General features: G+C 64.3%; 3 protein-coding genes across 3 annotated transcripts; 1 reads left to right on the forward strand and 2 right to left on the reverse strand.

The window, feature by feature from the left end:
• Positions 1-25: 25 nt before the first annotated feature.
• On the forward strand, positions 26-3462 carry MRPL54 (mitochondrial ribosomal protein L54). Its single transcript, XM_059388651.1, has 3 exons — positions 26-589; positions 1227-1392; positions 2002-3462. Exons 1-3 carry the CDS (start codon positions 472-474, stop codon positions 2132-2134), a joined length of 417 nt encoding a protein of 138 aa, XP_059244634.1. The 5' UTR covers positions 26-471; the 3' UTR covers positions 2135-3462.
• Positions 3463-3596: 134 nt separating this feature from the next.
• On the reverse strand, positions 3597-5667 carry RAX2 (retina and anterior neural fold homeobox 2). Its single transcript, XM_059388650.1, has 2 exons — positions 5435-5667; positions 3597-4727 (listed from the first exon to the last, which is right to left on the reverse strand). The coding sequence occupies exons 1-2, from the start codon at positions 5648-5650 to the stop codon at positions 4389-4391; spliced, it is 555 nt and encodes a 184-aa protein (XP_059244633.1). The 5' UTR covers positions 5651-5667; the 3' UTR covers positions 3597-4388.
• A 3417-nt stretch (positions 5668-9084) lies between these two features.
• On the reverse strand, positions 9085-15465 carry MATK (megakaryocyte-associated tyrosine kinase). Its single transcript, XM_059387675.1, has 13 exons — positions 15368-15465; positions 14568-14627; positions 14103-14216; positions 13875-13990; positions 13552-13771; positions 12900-12993; positions 11576-11641; positions 10745-10844; positions 10570-10654; positions 10408-10481; positions 10107-10302; positions 9626-9712; positions 9085-9532 (listed from the first exon to the last, which is right to left on the reverse strand). Exons 1-13 carry the CDS (start codon positions 15371-15373, stop codon positions 9293-9295), a joined length of 1458 nt encoding a protein of 485 aa, XP_059243658.1. The 5' UTR covers positions 15374-15465; the 3' UTR covers positions 9085-9292.
• Between the last annotated feature and the right edge of the window lie 1670 nt (positions 15466-17135).

A 17135-nucleotide genomic window follows, 5' to 3' on the forward strand; every position in this document is an offset into this window, starting at 1 on the left:
CCCTATTGTAGACGGACTTCCGGTTTCGCTCCCAGTTGGGAGGCGGAGGGCACGTCCTGGTAGAACTTTCCGTCCCTGAAGCTGAAGCTAATAATAGCGCCTACCTCCTACTTGTGAGGACTAAAGGAGATCGCGCTGGGAACGGATTTGGCAAAAGGTCTGGAATATAATGAGTCTTAGGTATTAGCTCCTTTTAGGCTTTCAGTAATGGCCCGTTAAATAGAATCGGGAATGTATAAAGCGTGACCTTAAAGTGATAACGGAAGAAGGGCAATAGGTAAATGAAATACTTTTTGAAAGTCCCCTCTGAACAGTAACAGGGTATCTAGAAAAGATTAAAGAAGGCACCGTGGACGCCCAAGACTGGAATACTACATTTCCCAGAAATCTGTAGGAGCCTACAACTCCCAAGCACCCCTTGCCTGCTGTCGTCTCCCGGAAAAGTGCACGTGCCGGCAGTCCGCATACGTCATGGCGGCCAGACGCCTCATTGGGGCTACGTGGACCTGGACCTGCTGGCGGACCCTGGAGCTCCTGGTGCCTGCCGAGCCTGGAAGACTCCTCATACGGGGCTATGCCAAGAGACCGGGTGAGCTGGGTTGAGAGGGACCCAGAAGAGAGAAGTTTGGGACACTGGGGAAATAGTGCGCAGGCGCTGGGTTGGGAGGGGCTTCCTAGAATCATTGCGCAAGCGCAAAGAGGCAGGCGCTGAGCGCTGTGCGCTCTGCGCAGGCGCAGTGTGAGATTCCCGGGAAGGGATTGCTCTTAACTGCGCAGGTGCGGGGTGTTTTTCTTGCTTGGGGGGTGGGGTTGTCATGAACTTGGGTCCCAGTCCTGTTTGTGGCCTTAACGGCACTGTGTGATCTTGAGCAAATCGCCACTGGAAGTTTGAGGACGACTGGGGCCCATCTGAGCATTAGGCGCTTGAAACAAAGGCAAAACCTCCCGGGTATGGCCTGGCCTGCTCTGTGTTGGGAGGAGGGAGCTGAGGAGGGGTTGGGGCTTCAGGACGCGTGCCACCCCTTCTCTGGGAGAGGAACAGAGCTGGAGAGCAGTGATCGGTCGCTGCAAGCGTCAGTGTTCGATGCAGGCCATGTCCCCCTTAAATCGTCTTGGGTGCAGCAGACGGTCTAGTCGGGGTGGGGGGCACCAGCGGTAAGAGGGGCAGAAGGGAAGGCCGGCCTCCCGCGGCCGCCGCTGGCAGAAATGACTCTCCCACCCCGCAGTCATGAAGGGGGGCAAAGGCGGCAAAGGCGGTGTGGCCAGTGAGGCCCTGAAGGACCCAGACGTGTGCACAGACCCTGTCCGACTCACCACCCATGCCATGGGTGTCAACATCTACAAGGAGGGCCAGGACGTGGTCCTGAAGCCAGACTCAGAGTACCCTGAGTGGTGAGTGAGCCAGGCTCGAGAGCCCAGAGAGCGCGTGACCGGGTGAAGAGGGTCTGGCTGATCAAATCTGAGGCTTCCGTGGGGCCTCCCTGGGGGAGGGAGGCAGGACTCGAGACCCCAGTGGGTGGAAGGAGCTTTAAAGTTGGAGGGTATAGTCAGTGCAAAGGCCCTGGGGCAGGACTGCACCCAGTTTGTTAGAACAGCGGGAAGTGAAGGCGGAGCATAGAGGGAGATGAGGCGGGGAGGTGATGGATCTCGGCCCTCGCAGGGCCCCGGAGGATGCAGGGAAGACTTTGCTCTTGTCCTAGGACCAGTAGCAGGACATAGAAGCCATTGACTGTGCTGATCCTTAAAGCTTAGGGACAGTTCAGAAATTTTGAGTGAATGGGTGGGGAGGTGTTCCCCGCGGACATTACAGACAGTGACCAGGAGGCAGAAGACTCAGGGCATCCCCAGCTCGGGGTGGGGAGGTCATGCCCCGGGAGGTCACCACCACCACCATGTGGCTGGGCTGCAGGGCCCAGGCTGCTGCCACCTCTGCCCACGGCGCCCTGGGTGGGGGGCCCTCTGGGGCTGTGCCTTGCCTGATTCCTGCCCATGCTACGGCAGGCTGTTCCAGATGAACGTGGGCCCCCCCAAGAAGCTGGAGGAGCTGGACCCCGAGACCCGGGAGTACTGGCGGCTGCTGCGGAAACACAACATCTGGCGTCACAACCGCCTGAGCAAGAACCGGAAGTTCTAGTGGGCCAGCGGCCGGCCGGCCGGAGTGCTGGGACCTCACCAGGCCCCGGAGGAGGACCCTGCGGCACGCCTCGGCTTCTCCACCTGGCCTCCACGGGAGACTTTATCTTCCTGGAGAAAACGGGGTTTTCTGAGGACAGAGGAGCCCCCTGAGCTGGTGCCTATTTGGTCCCCACAGCAAGGCTGGATCAGGGCGCTGTCTAGGGCGGGTGGGCAAGGTGGCAGGCCCGGGGGCCGGGGGATGAGGGGGTGCCTCAGGCCTGCGGCTCCAGTGGGGAGGCTTTTCTAGACACGCCTCTCAGTTGTAGGGGATTCAACGCTGTTCCCAACTCTGCGACCATAGGAGAGGGACTGACGCATCTGGGGCAGGCTCTCCCGGTGTGCTGGGCTCGGGGGCTCCGGTATCCCGATGGCCCGCTCCCTCTGGCTCTGGGTCCTTGTCGCCCCGGTGGGTAGTTTCTGGACGGGGGTAGCTCCAGGACTCCTGGCTAACACCTCCTACCTGGTTTGGCAAGCGCAGCCAGAGGGACGGGACGACTTCTCCTTCCTACTAAGGTCACGTGTTCTCTGCATTGGCCATTTGAGCCCCGGGACCTAGGTCTACCCACCGTCTTCCTGTCACCCCACTCGTGCCCAGGGCTCACCCTCTCCCGCGCCCACCCCACCAGGAAGTGCATCGGGAGTTTTGCATTGGGCCCATGAACCTGACCCACAGCCTGAGTGAGAACCAGCTCCCAGCGGCCCCACTTCTGTCCTGCCTGCCTAGGGGCAGGGGCTCCAGGGCCGGGTCAGAGAGGGTGTGTGATTGCAGGGGTGGAGTGGCACGATGCGGGTACCACCTGGGGGGCTGGACCAGGGCCCTCCAGGCCCCTCTGTGCTGTCTTGTCTAGCGGGGTGGGCAGGGCTGGGGGCTGATTCTGCCTCCTCCCAGGAAACCCAGAGCCCTCATCCGCTTAGGAGGACTGCGCCAAGCAGATTACCTGCCCTCCCTGGTGGCCTGTCCAGAGCAGGTCCCAACCCTCCCGCCTGGGGAGCTCCGGGACTCTCAGGGTAGAAACAGTTGTAATGGCCACAAGGCCTGACCAGACCTGCCTCCCATCACCTCACTGCCCACGCCTCGCTCATTGATCAGCCCCAGGGACCTCCTGCTGGTTCCTCCCCTTCACTGGGCCCAGTCCTGCCCCAGGGCGTTTGGACATGCCATTCCCTCTGCCTGGGTGGCTCTTCCCGCAGGTGTCCCCATGGCTTGCTCTTTTACCTCCTCCAGTTCTCCGATGTCCCCTCCAAGAGGCCCACGACCGCCCTGTTAAACTTCAGTCCTGCCCCACACTCGATTGCCTCCTGTCTTGCTTTCCCTCAGCACTTAAAGCCAGCGGGCGCTTCGTGTACGTGTGTTTATTCGGGTGTGCTGCTCGTCTCCGGCGGGGCTCCGCCAGGGCAGGGGTTTTTATCTGTTCGCCAGCGTGTCTGCACTGCATGGCGGGCGGATGGATGGGGGGGTGGGCGGACGGGTGAGCGGCCCAGCTGCCACAACGTACAGAACACGCAGCCATGGGACTCATGTATGAGATGCCAAGTGAGCTGAGCTGAGCTGAGCTGAGCAGACCCGCTCGAACCCCAGCGGGTATGTGCTGGCGTGGGGACCCAGCAGTGCGCCTGTGGTCCCTTCATGGACCGAGCTCACACAGGGTGCTGGTCGCCTGCAGCTTCTGCCCTTAGCCCCTCCCCTCCGTCCTGACCCCGGCTGCCGCGTCCTTTGGGGAGGTCCCCTGTCGTGCGGACACTAGGCCAGTCCCAAGCCTGGTCGCACCCTGTTCCTTGCCCTCTGCGGCCTCCTTGTCCTGGGGTCCATCTGAGTTCTGGGAAGGCTGGTCGGCAAGCCTGGCCTCTCTGGGCCTCGGTTTCCTACCCCACAGAGCAGCCGTGTGAGGGGTGAAGCGACGGGCCCCGGTGGGCGCACGGAGTGAAAGCGGGGGTTTCTCTGCGGGCAGGAGGCCCAAGGGCTGGGGCTCAGCTGTGAAGGGCGAGCGCAGGCAGGGGACGTGGGTGCAGGAGTGCAGCTCGCCATGGCCTCGCTGTCCCAGAGCCTCACCGTGCACCCCACGCCAGTCTGGCGGACGGGGAGACCGAGGCCTGGGGTCAGGCCATCTTGTTCCTGAGACGGTGCCCGTCTCCCCGCAGGGCCGGCTGGGGATGGGGGCTCCAGCACGGGTGGCCACGGACAGGCGGAGAAGACAGGGCTGGGTGGGCCCCACTCAGGCTGGGGGCCAAGCCCTGTCCAGAACCTGTGCGTGCTCCTTGGCCAGCAGCCGCAAGGATGCCTCCTCCAGGGGGAAGCCCTCCGTGAAGGCTGGACCAAAGGCATGGGGCCCAAAGGGTGACTGCAGCCCCGGGCCTGGGCCCAGGAGGCGCGGGAGGCCTGGAACGGCCGGGGGCCCGGGGCCCAGCCAGGGCTCCAGGGGCAGTGGCATGGCTGGGGGGCGGGCAAACGGCAGTCCTGGGGCCTCGGGGAGCCTTGGGGCTGCCACAGCCCCGGAGCCTGACTCCAGACGCTCCTGGCGGCGCCACTTAGCCCGGCGGTTCTGGAACCACACCTGGAGGTAGCGAGAGGACCAGTTGAGGACCCGCAAGGAGGAGCCAGCCCTCTCTTCCCCACCCTGCAGTGGCCTTCGGGGCTCCCAGCTCTGCAGGGTTCTGCCTGCCATCTGGCCTGACTCCCACCTGCAGTGCCAACATACCGTTACCTGTCTCGAAGGGTCCCCCAAGCCCCCCACCAAATCAGCCCCAAGTCTTCCGAAGCTAAGCCCTCCTCGCCACTCCGCTGAGCCCCTCAGGCTCCGCAGCCTCTCTTGGCCCCGGACACCGGGTCCAAGCCGCTCAGCTCGGCAGTGGACGCCCTTCATGACGAGCTCGCTCTCAGCCGCGCTCGGCCTCCGCGGCCACCGGCTCTGCACCAGCAGCAAGTGGCCCCCGTGCAACCTGTCCCACAGCTCAGCGCGCACTCCTGGATGCCTAGAGATCACCCGTTCTCCTTTCTTTCTATTTTATTTTAACGTAATCTCTACACCCAGTGTGGGGCTCTAACTCACAACCTTGAGATCAGGAGTCACGTGCTCTAGCAGCCGAGCCAGCCAGACCCCAGCCTTTTCTCCTTTCTAACTGGAAAACTACTCAAACGCTAAGGTCCCAGTCCCACTTCCCCTCCTCTGGGGAGCCTTCCCAGCTTCGAGATCTCACACCTACACACCGGGAGGGTCCCAGTGCGGCTCTGGCCCTCTCCCCGGCCCGTGGCCACCCTCACCTGCACGCGCACCTCGGGCAGGTGCACCTTGGCCGCCAGCTCCTCGCGGCTGTAAACGTCTGGGTAGTGGGAGGCCTCGAAGGCCCTCTCCAGCTGGTGCAGCTGGTACGTGGTGAAGGTCGTGCGGTTCCTCCGGTGCTTCTTCTTGGGGGCCTCCTCGCCCGGGCCCGGCCCCCCGCCCTCCGCCGCCGGCCCCTCGCCGGGGCTCAGGAACATGGCTTCTCCTCGCCCCACCTGGCCGGGCAGCAGCAGGACGGAAGGCGGTGAGGCAGCAGCAGGGACTGCCAGCCGGGGAGGGCAGGGGAGCCCCTGGCATCCGCTGGGCCGGGCGGTGGGGGGGATGCAACTTCCTTCCGCCTCCCCGCCCCCCTGGCCCTCGGGATGCTCTTGCTGTCCGTCCGTCCGTCTCCTCTCCGTGCGTCTGTCCTTCCACCTCTAGTCCCGCTTCCCCGCCTGAGCCCTCCCCGACGGCCTCCATCGACCTACAGCTCAGCTTTGGTCGGTCTGTCTGTCCATCCCTCTGTGAGCCTGGGACCCCCAGGAAGGCAGGAGGCTGGGAGGCTGCCCCCACTGTCCTCCGTCCCGGGGTGGGGCCTCTCTGGACCTCCAGCTGCCACTGTGCCCACCTGCCCTGTACTCACCGCCCCCAGCAGCCCCGCGACGGCCCCAGTATCCACACAGCTCCGGCCCCAGCGGGCCCAGCACCCCGTCTGCTGCCGGCCTGGCCCTGCCCAATGGGGCGGGGAGCGGGCTGGGGTCCAGCAAGGGGAAGATTAGCGCGAGGTGATTAATTGAGGCGGCCCCTCCCGCCCGGGCACTGGCTGCTCTGAGCTGCAGAGGGCGGGCACGGGGGAGGAAGGCTGGTGTGTGTGTGGGGTGGCCAAGGGCCTGGGTCCACTTCCCCTCACAGGACACCAGCAAGGGCCTCCCCTTCTCGGGGCCTCAGTTTCCCTAGCTGTAGAAGGGTGACACCAGGACTTACCTGATGAGGCTCTCACGGGGCAAGGAGGGAAGCCAAGTAGAGAGCATTGCACAGTTACGGGCACACAGCAGGTGCTCAGTGTCCACCACTACTATGTTTATCAGCTGGGGCCACAGAAATTTCCTCTCAGACACACAGGTGGTGACAGGGGTGGGGGAAGCCAAGGTCCTGACAGGGGAAGGCCGTTCCAGTTGGCTCCCCCAGACGCCAAGCTGGCCAGGGAGCAGGGGGCATTTGCGCTGGGTTTTGAGGAATGAATAGAAGTTCACTCTTCATTCATTCAATGAATGCTACTGAGCACTTACTGTATCCTGGGTACTGTTCATAGCAGTGAACAGAACACATCTTGGAGCTGACATGCCAGTAGGGGAGACAGACAATCCGCAAAGAAGACAGAGCATGGCAGGTGCTTCCAAGGACAGTGAGAAAACCCCAGTAGGGGAGGGAGGGGGAACAGAGGGGGGGTTGCTCTTTTAGAGAAAGTCAGCAGAATGGGGGGTGGAGGCCAAGGCTGAGATGCGAGACACAGCTCTGCATGAGGTCACCAGGGAACCATGGACCGTTGTGGAGCAGGGCAGGAGGCATTCGGACGGATGCATCCATTGTGGGCAAATGGGAGGCCGGGAGACGGCTGGAGGCCCGGTCAGGGCAAGGGCTCTGGGGACGGACATGGGGGAGAGGGGACAGAGGAACAGTCCTCCGGGAGAAAGCTGGGGAACAGGGAGGCACTGGTGATACCCAGGCCCCCATTTTGGGGACAGGGGATGACAAGATTGTCCCAGAGGCAGTGGCCCAAGAGCCAGAGCCGGTCCCAGGGGAAGGCCCTGAGGCTGGCTTGCCCAACCGTCCCCCGCCCACCCAAAGAGCCTGGTGCCCAAGAGGAGGGGAATCTGGGGTTGGGGGGTTAAGGTGAGGCCAAGAAAGTGTCTGATGGGTTCAGAGACGTGGAGGACAAGGAGGGAGACTGTCTCTGCGGAGGGCGGCGGGAGGCCCAGGCCCGGGTACGGACCAGGAAGCAATGCAAGGAAGACAGGGCCCCTGCCTGGGTGTTGGCTCTGGAGGGAGGGGGCGCAGGAAGGAGAGACACGCTTGTGGGCACCCCCGTGAACGGGGCGCCAGGCCCCGGAGGAGTGGGTCCACCTGCGCGCACTAATGGCCTTGGGTGAGGAACCAGCTGTGGCTCCTGCTGAGGGCCAGGAAGGGGGGTCGGGCCTCAGCGCCCAGCAGTGCGGGAAGTCGGGCAGGGGACCCCAGCCACCCTCAGCCCAGGCGGGAGGCCTGGCTGGTGCTTCCCAAGGCTCCCCGGGGCCCTGTGAGCCCAGCTGCCCTGTCTGGAGCCCTGAGGTAGGCTCCAGGCTCTGGAGCGGGGGGACACGAGGCCTGCAGTAGGAGGCGGGGGCGGGGGGGGTCCCTAATCTGTAATTGCTTCATTACTAACGAGCTGCTCTGTTCTCAGGCCCCAATTAGCTAATTGGCCCCGGGTGGGTTAAGAGGCTGCAAGAGGGATCTGGGCCTTGGGCGCTGGGGCTTTGGTGGCTTAGCGGCCTGGGCTGAAGGTGCAGACGCTGCGTCAGCTTAGAGGACAGGATTAGGGGCGGGGCGGGGCGGGGCCACGCGACCCCTCCAGCGGGATTGCGAGGTCAGGCCACTGACCTCAGCCCCACTGGCCTCCCTTCCTTGTTTCTTCCCCAGGAAGAATCCCGAAGCCCCTTCAGGTGCTGGTGGGGAAACTGAGGCCAGTGGGTGGGGAAGGCTTCTGGGGGGCACCACAGGCGTTCAGTGCGACCTTGTGAAAGTCCCCGAGCCTCAGCTGGAGGTGGACCAGCCAAAGGGGGAAGGCGTGCCGTGGTCTGGCCATCCCTCCCCAGCCCTAGCTTCGGGGGTTTCTGGGGTGAGAACCACCCCAGCCTGGCCAGAGACCCCTCGAGGCATCCTAGAAGCTTCGCTGGATGGGAAACACCAGTTGAGCTGGGGGTGATGGTCAGTCACAGCAGTAACTGAGCCTGTGCGCGCAGAGCCCTTGGCCGGTGTGAGCCTTCAGATCCCCGCTGCCACCCCAAAAAGATGCCTGCTCATAGAGGGGCTGCTGGAGCCCAGGCTGGGGGACCCCCTCCTCCGCTCACCAGATGCACTAACATGTAGCACTAATGTCCCCCTCATCCTGGAAATGCTCTCAGGTCGGATGGTTGGTCACCACAGGTCAGGGCCACAAGGCTCAGAACCTGGGGGTCCAAGCCCGAGTCCCAAATTCTGCGTGGGGTGTGGACACAGGGGCAGGGCCACACTTGGCAGCCAGTCTCCCCCGGAGTCACTGGTCTGGAAGCACCACGGGGTGAGACCCTCCCGGGCTCCCGCTTGCCCACCCTGACGGGCAAGGGCTGAGGCAGAGGCAGTGGAGGAACCACCCCAATACGGTGGCCGTGGGGGTACCACAGCAGGAATCATGGTCCTAAGTAGGTCCGGGGGTGGTCGTGATACGGGCCTGGGGGGTCTCCGGGCTCCATCCCTGGAGACCTGTGTCCCTGCGGTGGCTGCAAGATCCCGGCTGGGCAGGGCCCTCAGTGGGTAGACACCGGGCAGGCGGACGGCCCCGGGCTGAGCGATGGTGGCAGGGGGTCCCATGGGGTGCAGGACGCCAAGGGCCGCAGAGAGACTCAGACACCGGCCGTCCTTGGAAAGCAGTCTTTATGGAGGGCTGACCCCTCGCCTCCCCGGTCCGCGGTGCCCACGGGCTGCCTGGAGTCCCCTGTGGGTGCCTGCCCCTGCTGCGAGCCAGATGGGCCACTCACCGGACCTGACCCTCTTCAGGCCTGGCCGTGCCCCCACACCGTGCCCTTCACTCTCTCCTCTGGGGCCTGAGGCCCCAGTGGGCAGCGTCAGGGCTCCTGGCCTCGGGGCAAGGGACAACTGTCCGCGTCCTGGGCCCCCGCTGGGGCCAAGGCACCCGCGCTGCGCAGTTCCCGGGCCAGCTTCTCTGCCAGTTTCCGGAAGGGTGGCCGGCGGGCAGGCTCAGCCTCCCAGCAGCTGCCCATGAGGGCATGGATGGGGCCCGGACAGCCCTCGGGGGGCTCCATGCGGTACCCCTTCTCCACGGCCTCAGACACCTCCTTCAGCGACTGTAGGAAGAGGGCACAACGGCGTGGCTGGGGTCAGGGCTACAGTCATCAGACCCGCAAAAAGCCCAGAGCCTCCCCCCAGGCCCCACTCACCATCTTGGGGTATGGAGCCCGGCCGTATGAGAACACCTCCCACAGAAGCACCCCGAAACTCCAGACATCCGACTTGCTGGAGAACTTCTGTGGGGCCCAGGATCAGGGTGAGGAGGGGCCCCAGCTTCCTCCAGGAAGTCCTCCTGGGCTCACCTTCACTCTCTGGTCGCCTCCCAACAGACTCCCTCTGAACCTCCCTGAGCCAAGTGGGACTCAGACCCAGTGCAGGGAGGGGTCCTTGGTATTCTCCGGCCCAGGAGACAGCCTGTCTGTTTCAGAAATGGGGAAACCCGGGCCCAGAGGGGTTCACACAAGGGAGAGGCCAAATGTAAGCTAAAAGGGGACGACCGTGGGTCAAGTGCTCACTGGGGCAGCAGAGCCATTCCCTTAAGAGAGGTCCAGAGCAAATGAGAGCTGTGCCCAGGGTCACAGAGCAGGGCGACCAGGGCTTTGAGGGTCGCAGGGGCGGTGGGGGGCTCACCCCGTGTTTGAGAGCCTCCGGCGCCGTCCACTTGACGGGCAGCCGGCTTGCGTCCAGCCCCTTCCGCTCAGCTTTGGCCAGGCCGAAGTCGCTGACCTTGGCCACCAGGTCCTCGGAAATGAGGATGTTGCGGGCGGCAAGGTCTCGGTGCACCAGCTTCTTGCTCTCCAGGTACTCCATGCCCTCGGCCACGTGCCTGGGGAGGGGGCGGAGCCCGAGGCGGGGGTGGTTCCGAGCCTCAGTGTCCCCTTGACCTTGGAGGCCCCCCCCAACTCCACCCTGCCCCGGGAGCCCCACTCACAAGGAAAACTGGAGGAGCTGGGGGGTGCTCACGAGGGCCCGGCCCCGTGTGCGCAGAAAGTTCACCAGGTTGCCCTGCGGGGGAGGGAGATGGGCCTGGGGGGCTCGAGGCTGCTCGGCGGCCCCCCCCAGGCCCCGAGGGCACCTCAGGCCTCACCCCCACCTTGCTCACGTGCTCCATGACGATGTAGAGCCCCTGGTGCAGGATAACGCCCAGCAGACGCACCAGGTTCTTATGCTGCATCTTCCTGGGGGGGCCGGCAGGTGGGCGTGAGAGCTCGGCCGAGACCCCGCCCCCGCGACGCCCCGCCCCCCGCGACGCCCCGCCCCCGCCTCACGTCATCACTGCCGTCTCGTCCAGGAAGGCCTGGGCGGTCACGTCACACTTGATATTCTTCACGGCCACCTTCTGGCCCAGGTACTCGCCCTGCAGGACCGCTGGGGGGAGAACGGGCGGAGGAATGCCCACCCACCCCGACCCGACGCGCCCCAACACCGCGGCGGGGCCCCAGGCCCCGAAACCCTTCACGCCCACAAGCTGATCCGAGACAAGCGCGAAGCATGTGCCGCTCGGGGACCAAATCCTATCCTGTCAGAGGGCACCCCGCTTCTGCCAGGCCCCCAAGTTCAGGGACGCCTGGGCGGCTCAGTCGGTTAGGGCCCCTAAGTTCTGGTGGCTTTTAGTGTTTTAAATGTTTGGGGAAAAAAATTGAAAGAAGAATACTACTTTGCAACACAGGAAAATTACACGGCGCTCCCGTGTCAGGCCGCAAATAAAGTTTTATTGGTCCACGGCCCTGCCCGTTCATCTACCTGTGTCTGCGGCTGCTTCCCTGCCGCAAAGGCGGAGCTGAACACGGACTCAGACTGTCTGGCCCCAAACGCCTGGAATAGGTGCCCTCGGGCCCTTTACAGAGAAGGGAAGCCGACCCCTGACCTCAGTAAGCCCCAGAGCCTTCCAGGGGAACAGCTCCCAGGAGGGGCGTCCAAGCACAGGGCCTGGACGGGTGAAGGCATCACGCACCACCGCCGAGCGCCTCCCGGGGCTGACCTCAGCCCCTCACACAGCAGATGCTAACGGGGGGAAGAATTACTTCACCCCCCAGTGATTCCTAAACCTGAACACGCTCCCCTCCCCCCTTCAGCCTCTGACCGAGGCCTCCACTTACCTCCGAACTCACCCTCTCCAATCCGTGCGCCCAGCGTCAAATGCTGCAGGTTCAGTAACCAGCCAGCTGTGGGGGGAGGGGGTGGGGGACGGGGTCACGGGGGAATGGGCCCCACCTGGCGAGAAGCCAGGTGGGGTCCCCGGCTGCTTCCCAGCCAGGGCACACATACAGCTGCTCCCAGCAACGGCCTGAGACCCCCCCCCCCACTCCCAGCCCTGTAGTCAGGTGCTGGAAAGCAGCCGAGCCTGTCTGCCCCAGGATGACCTGAGGAAAGGGGTTATGGGGGGGAGGGGTGGACCCCAGGCTTGCTCTCCAGGAATGCCCCATCAGGTCCAGGGGGAGATGTTGACACCCTTCAGGGCTACCCTTCTCACTTCTACCTGAACACTGTGTCCCTCCAAATATCCAGAGGCTCTTCCCTTTAAAATCCTGTACCTCTGGCCACCCAGGATACACACCAAAAAATACAAGAGACACGGGGACCAGTAAAGCTTCTGGAATCTTCTGGCAACATTTCCAGAATCTTCTAGAATCTTCCAGTGCTCTAAAGTGCTTTAAAGGGTCTGGGGTCCAGCCTCCCTGACTCCCTGTCTCAAACATGCCTGTGTTCTCCCGTTCTCTCTCCTCTAGTAGGTTCTTTAGCCCCCTTCCCCTTCCTCCCCAAAGCCCCCCCTCCAAATCACGAGCCCTTAGTCATGGCCATGGACAGGGACACCAGCCTCCTCTTGAGGCCATCCCCGAATCATCCAGATTTCCCTGGGAGAGACAGACACCATCATCAGGTTTAGGAGTGGCCTTGGGAGGGGGCATTGCTCAGGGCCTTGAGCATGGAAGATCTCATTATTGGGAGGTAGGGGAGCACTTCAGGTGGAGGGAACAGAAAGCACCATAGCAGAGAGGCCAGAGAGGAAAACCAGGAGGCAAGCAAAGAGGAAGGGTTTGTAGATGAACAGAGAAAGATGGTTCAGCCACAAGGGAAGCTTCTGGAAGGCAGGAGAGCGACGTGGGTGGACTTTCATGGTAGAAAGTCAGTTCTGGGGGCCCAGAGGCAGGGGTCCCATGGAAGAGGTGGTCTGGTGGGATGATCTGAGGCCAGGCTGGGGCTGGGGTTCAGGTCTTTGGCCCAGGCGACAGGGCAGATGATGGGGACACAGAAGCAGCAGCAGGGGTGGGAATTCACTCCTTGTGGGCTGGTGGGCATCTGTGGGTGCCCTTGCCTGACCTGAGGGCTGCCCCAGGTCTTTCGCTCACAGTGCCGGCACAGCAACATGCTCATGCAACGTGGCCTTGGCCGTGGGCCCCCTGGGGAGGGAGAGGGCCCTACCTTTGGCCAGCTCCTCCTCTGCCGACTTGGTGCCCTGCTTCCTCTTGGGTTTCACTAGCTTCGTGCAGATGGCCCCCTTGTCCTTGCTGTAGTGCTGCGGGGTGGGGTTGGGGCAGAGGCAGCGGTGAGCCTGGCCCCCCTCCACGGGGGGGTGCGGGGGGTGTTGGCAGGGAACCCCTGCCTTCTGTGCCCTCCGCAGCGGGGGCTCTCTGAGTGGGGCCGGCAGGAGCCAGGGAGAAAGGCTTCGCTTCCCACCCGGGGAGTTGGACTGGTTTCCATGGGAACGGAAAGGATCCAAGCTAGGAAACAGGAGGATCCTGGGGAAGGTGGGGCGGTGGTCTGTGGATTAGTGTCGACAGGGAGGTTCCTAGGGGTGCCCAGAGGAAGCACCCCAGATCCTCCCTAGAGGTGGACCCGGAGACCCAGACCAGCTGCAGGGCTGATGGTCTGCGGGGAACAGCTGCTCCTTCCCGCACTGGGACTGAGCAGGCAGCTTTGGGTGTCCTGGGCCCAGCAGTTCCCGGAATCGAGTGGAGGGAGTTGCGGGGGTGCGGGTCCCTCGGCCTCCACCGTGCAGACCATGCGGCTCTGTGGCCGGGTGAAGGGGCGGGGTCCCGGGGCCGGAAGGGGGCGGGGCCTGCGGCGGCCACACCTCCACCATGTCCATGAGGTTGCAGAAGCACACGGCCTCGTCGATGGTCAGGTGACCGTCGCGGTGCAGCACGCGGTAGTGGATGACGTCGCGGCCGAAGCTGACGCACAGCACGTAGTCGCCGGGGTGCCGCGCCGACTCGCGCACCAGGAACAGCCCGTCCTCGGGCGGCTGCAGCTGCTGCACGGCCTCGTGGCCCGAGATCTTCCCGTGGAACCACCTGCGGCCGGGCGGGAGGGCACGCTGGGGCCAGGCCGCCCCAGCCCTCCTGCTGCCCATCCCGGGCGGTCCCCAGACCCACGCCGGGCCGTCCCCAGACTCACGGCATGAGGCTGAGCTTGGGGTCGGCCGACAGGGCCTCTCGCTCCCGCAGCGCTCCCGCCGCCAGCAGGCCCTCCTGCCCGCTGGCATGGTGCTTGGCGCGGTACCAGCTCTTGCTCTGCAGGGAGGGAGCCAGGAGTCGGGGCTGGGGGCATGGGGGCATGGGGGGGCCGGGTCCCGGCAGAGACACACCCCACCGCCCGTGCCCAGGCCCTCCAGTCACCACTCACCTCGCAGGCCTCCAGGATGGTGACCACGTCGCCCTTGCGGAAGGCCAGCTCTCCCGGCTTGGGGCGCGTGTGCTCACACTTGGTGATGCATTGGGTGCCTGGGGCCCAGCGCCTCTGAGAGGTGGGGGAAGGGGTGGGGGAGGGACAAAGGGGCATGAAGGAGAGGCCCAGGGAGGGAAAGAAGTAGAAATTGGGCAAAAGACAGCAGGGCAGAGACAGAATCCAGAGGGAGCAGCCAGGGCAGAAATCTCACTCAAAAACCCCGGGTCCCAAACCAGAAGGTCAGGAAGAAAAGGTGACAGAAAGGTAGCATCAGGTGACAGTGAAAATGTGTGCAGCACTGGCTGAAGGGGCCTGAGTCCCAGAGAACAGCCCCCAACCCCCCGACATGGGAATGAGGTCCCGTGGCTGTGGGCCTGGTGGAGCATGGCCCAGAACCCCAGCGCCTGGGTTGGGGGTACTCACCGTTGGCATCCTGGCTGAGATGAACGCCCGACGCCAGGCACGGAGGAAGCAGGGGCTCACCTGGGGGCGGGCAGAGAGCAGCTGGAGAGCCCCAATCTGAGGCAGACTGGGGCCCAGGGCCATTACTAACTAACCACTTCCTGCCCAGGCCAGGGGGAGGCAAGGGCGGGATGGCATCCCCATCGGGGGCTCCAGGGGGTGGCTCCCCAAAGCCTCTCTGGGGAGGTGGTCTTTACCCACAGGAGTTCCTTATCAGTCACGGCCGTGGAACATCAGCGAGGAAACCATAGAGTCCGGCCCCGCCATTGTCCGGAAAGGGCAATGGGGCCATAAGGTGGGCCCAGAGTGAGTGGCCATAGGGTGGGGAGGGGAGAAGTGCCTGCTGGCTCAGGCCCCAGTGGCCACACAGTGGGTGGGGACCGGGTGCCACCTAATTGAGCTTGGCTCTTCCTCTTTTCTGATAAGTGGGCAGGGGCAGGGCGAGGAAACAGAAGGTGATTCAAGGTCATTCCCAAGTATCTCTGAACCTAGGGTGGGGCCGGGAGGGCATGGGGGAGGGGGCATGCAGCCCTACTGGGCTCCTCTGGCCATCCGCAGAGACTCTCTGATGCCCCCCAGTCCCAACACCAACCTAGGACAGACAAACGGCCTCTTACTGCTGCTGGAGAAGGGGCTTGTCCACCCCCTTCCTCCTCCTTGGACCCTACAGCCGGCGGCTGGGCAGTGGGGAGGGTCGAGGGGGATGAGCCTCTGACCCTCCAGTATTACCCCCATAAACCCCCAGCCCCATGTGTACTCACACGCATACTGATCCATGTACACACGAGCACACACAGAAACACATGGGGCTTGGACACAGGTGGACACAGGTACCCACAGGCACGCGGGTATGCAAGCAAAAGCACGTTCACCTAGAGACAGGTGTGTACACTTCTACACATGTGTACACACGGGCAGACTCTCAGACATCCAGAAATGTGTGTACCTGTCCCCCACCCCCCCAGCGCACACAGAGACCCACACTTGAACACCTGGGCACGGAGCCGCGGGGCGCCGGCCACTGGGCCACCCCCGCACGCAGAGCTACACGCAGGGCCGCGCACACGCATCTCGGCCACACGCGAACATCCCTCCACGTGGACGCGCGCATACACACACCCGGGAGCTTGCAGACGCGCACACTCGCGCCCAGAAAAACACCCCCACCCTGCGCCCGATCGCCTCTAACCACCCGCTACCCCAGCCGCGTACCCGCCGCGCACGCCAGACGCGCACTCTCGCGCTCACACCGGCCTCTCCACCGCACGCCCGGGACGCCCCCGGAGCCCTCGGGGTTCCCCCTGACACCCCGCCACTGCCCCGCAGTCTCTCCCCTCCCCCCCCCCCCTCCCCTCCACCCCCCAGCCACCGCGCTCACCTGTTCAGGGGGCGCCCCCGGGCCGCGCCCCGCGCCCACACCCAGGAGGGCCCCCGCGCGCTGGCTGCGCACCCCGAGGCAGCCCTGGCTGCACAACTTGGAACAAGTTGCTCCGTTTCCTCATTTTGGGGTGGGGGGAGGAGGGCTGGGGGAGCGGGGGAGCGGGAGGCGCCGCGGCCCAGGAGGCCCCCGCAGGTCCTAGCGCCGGCCGCACTGCGGTCTGCTCCGCGCGCCGCCGCCGCCGCCACCGCCGCCGCCGGCCCCTCCCCTCCCCGCCCCGCCCCTGAGGCCCCCGGCGCGGCCCGCCCCACCCGGGCGGGGGCCCGGGGCTGTCGCCGGCTCCACGCCGCTCCCTGGCACCGCGCCGCGGGGCGCGTACCCCGTCCACCCTGGGAAACAGGGGCCTTGGAGCGCGGAGCGGGTGCAGCGCACAGGGCGGAGGAGTTGCGGGGAATAGGGAGAGTGAGTTGCCCGTCTGGGGCGATAAGCAAGCCGCAGAGCCCACACTATGCCTCGGACCCTTCGGACTTCGATATGCCCTTCTCATCCACCTCCTCTGCCAAGAAGGTTGTTGGTGCTGGCGTCTGGCGCGGAGCGATTGCTCAAGAATGTCACTGGTCATCGGTGTGTTAGGGTCACCGGCAACATTAGGGGGACCTGAGGAACCGGAGGCCTCCTGCTGGAGCTGGCCCGGGGTCAGCCCCGCTCTGCCCGGGGTTCTAGGGCTGGCGGCGCAGGCTTCGACCTCAGACGACGGTTTGATGAGCATTTGCTGGGCGCCGGACGGGCCCCCCGGGCACGCAGCCCAGCGATCGCTCCGCTTCTGCCGGCCGAGTCCTTTGGACAAGGGCGGCTCTCGTCAGGAGTTGCGTGAGGGCCCAGGACGCCCAGGGAGCCTGAGTCCCGTTCAATCTTTTGTCAGCCCAAAAGGCTAAGTGTCCGGCTCCAAGGCATCATGTGACTTCTCAGAACAGAGGCCCAGTTACAGAATTGCAAAACATACCTATTATGGAACATTCTAGAACAAAAACTAGGAAATTGTATGTATTGAGGTTCTAGAATCCACAGTTGTCGAAACCCACCATCAACACTGTATGACTCAACCCAAAGGGCAGTCCCCTCCTATCTCTCCGCCCACAGGGAAAGTTCCA

Source organism: Mustela nigripes, chromosome 2, assembly GCF_022355385.1.
Source record: "Mustela nigripes isolate SB6536 chromosome 2, MUSNIG.SB6536, whole genome shotgun sequence".
Taxonomy (NCBI): domain Eukaryota; kingdom Metazoa; phylum Chordata; class Mammalia; order Carnivora; family Mustelidae; genus Mustela; species Mustela nigripes.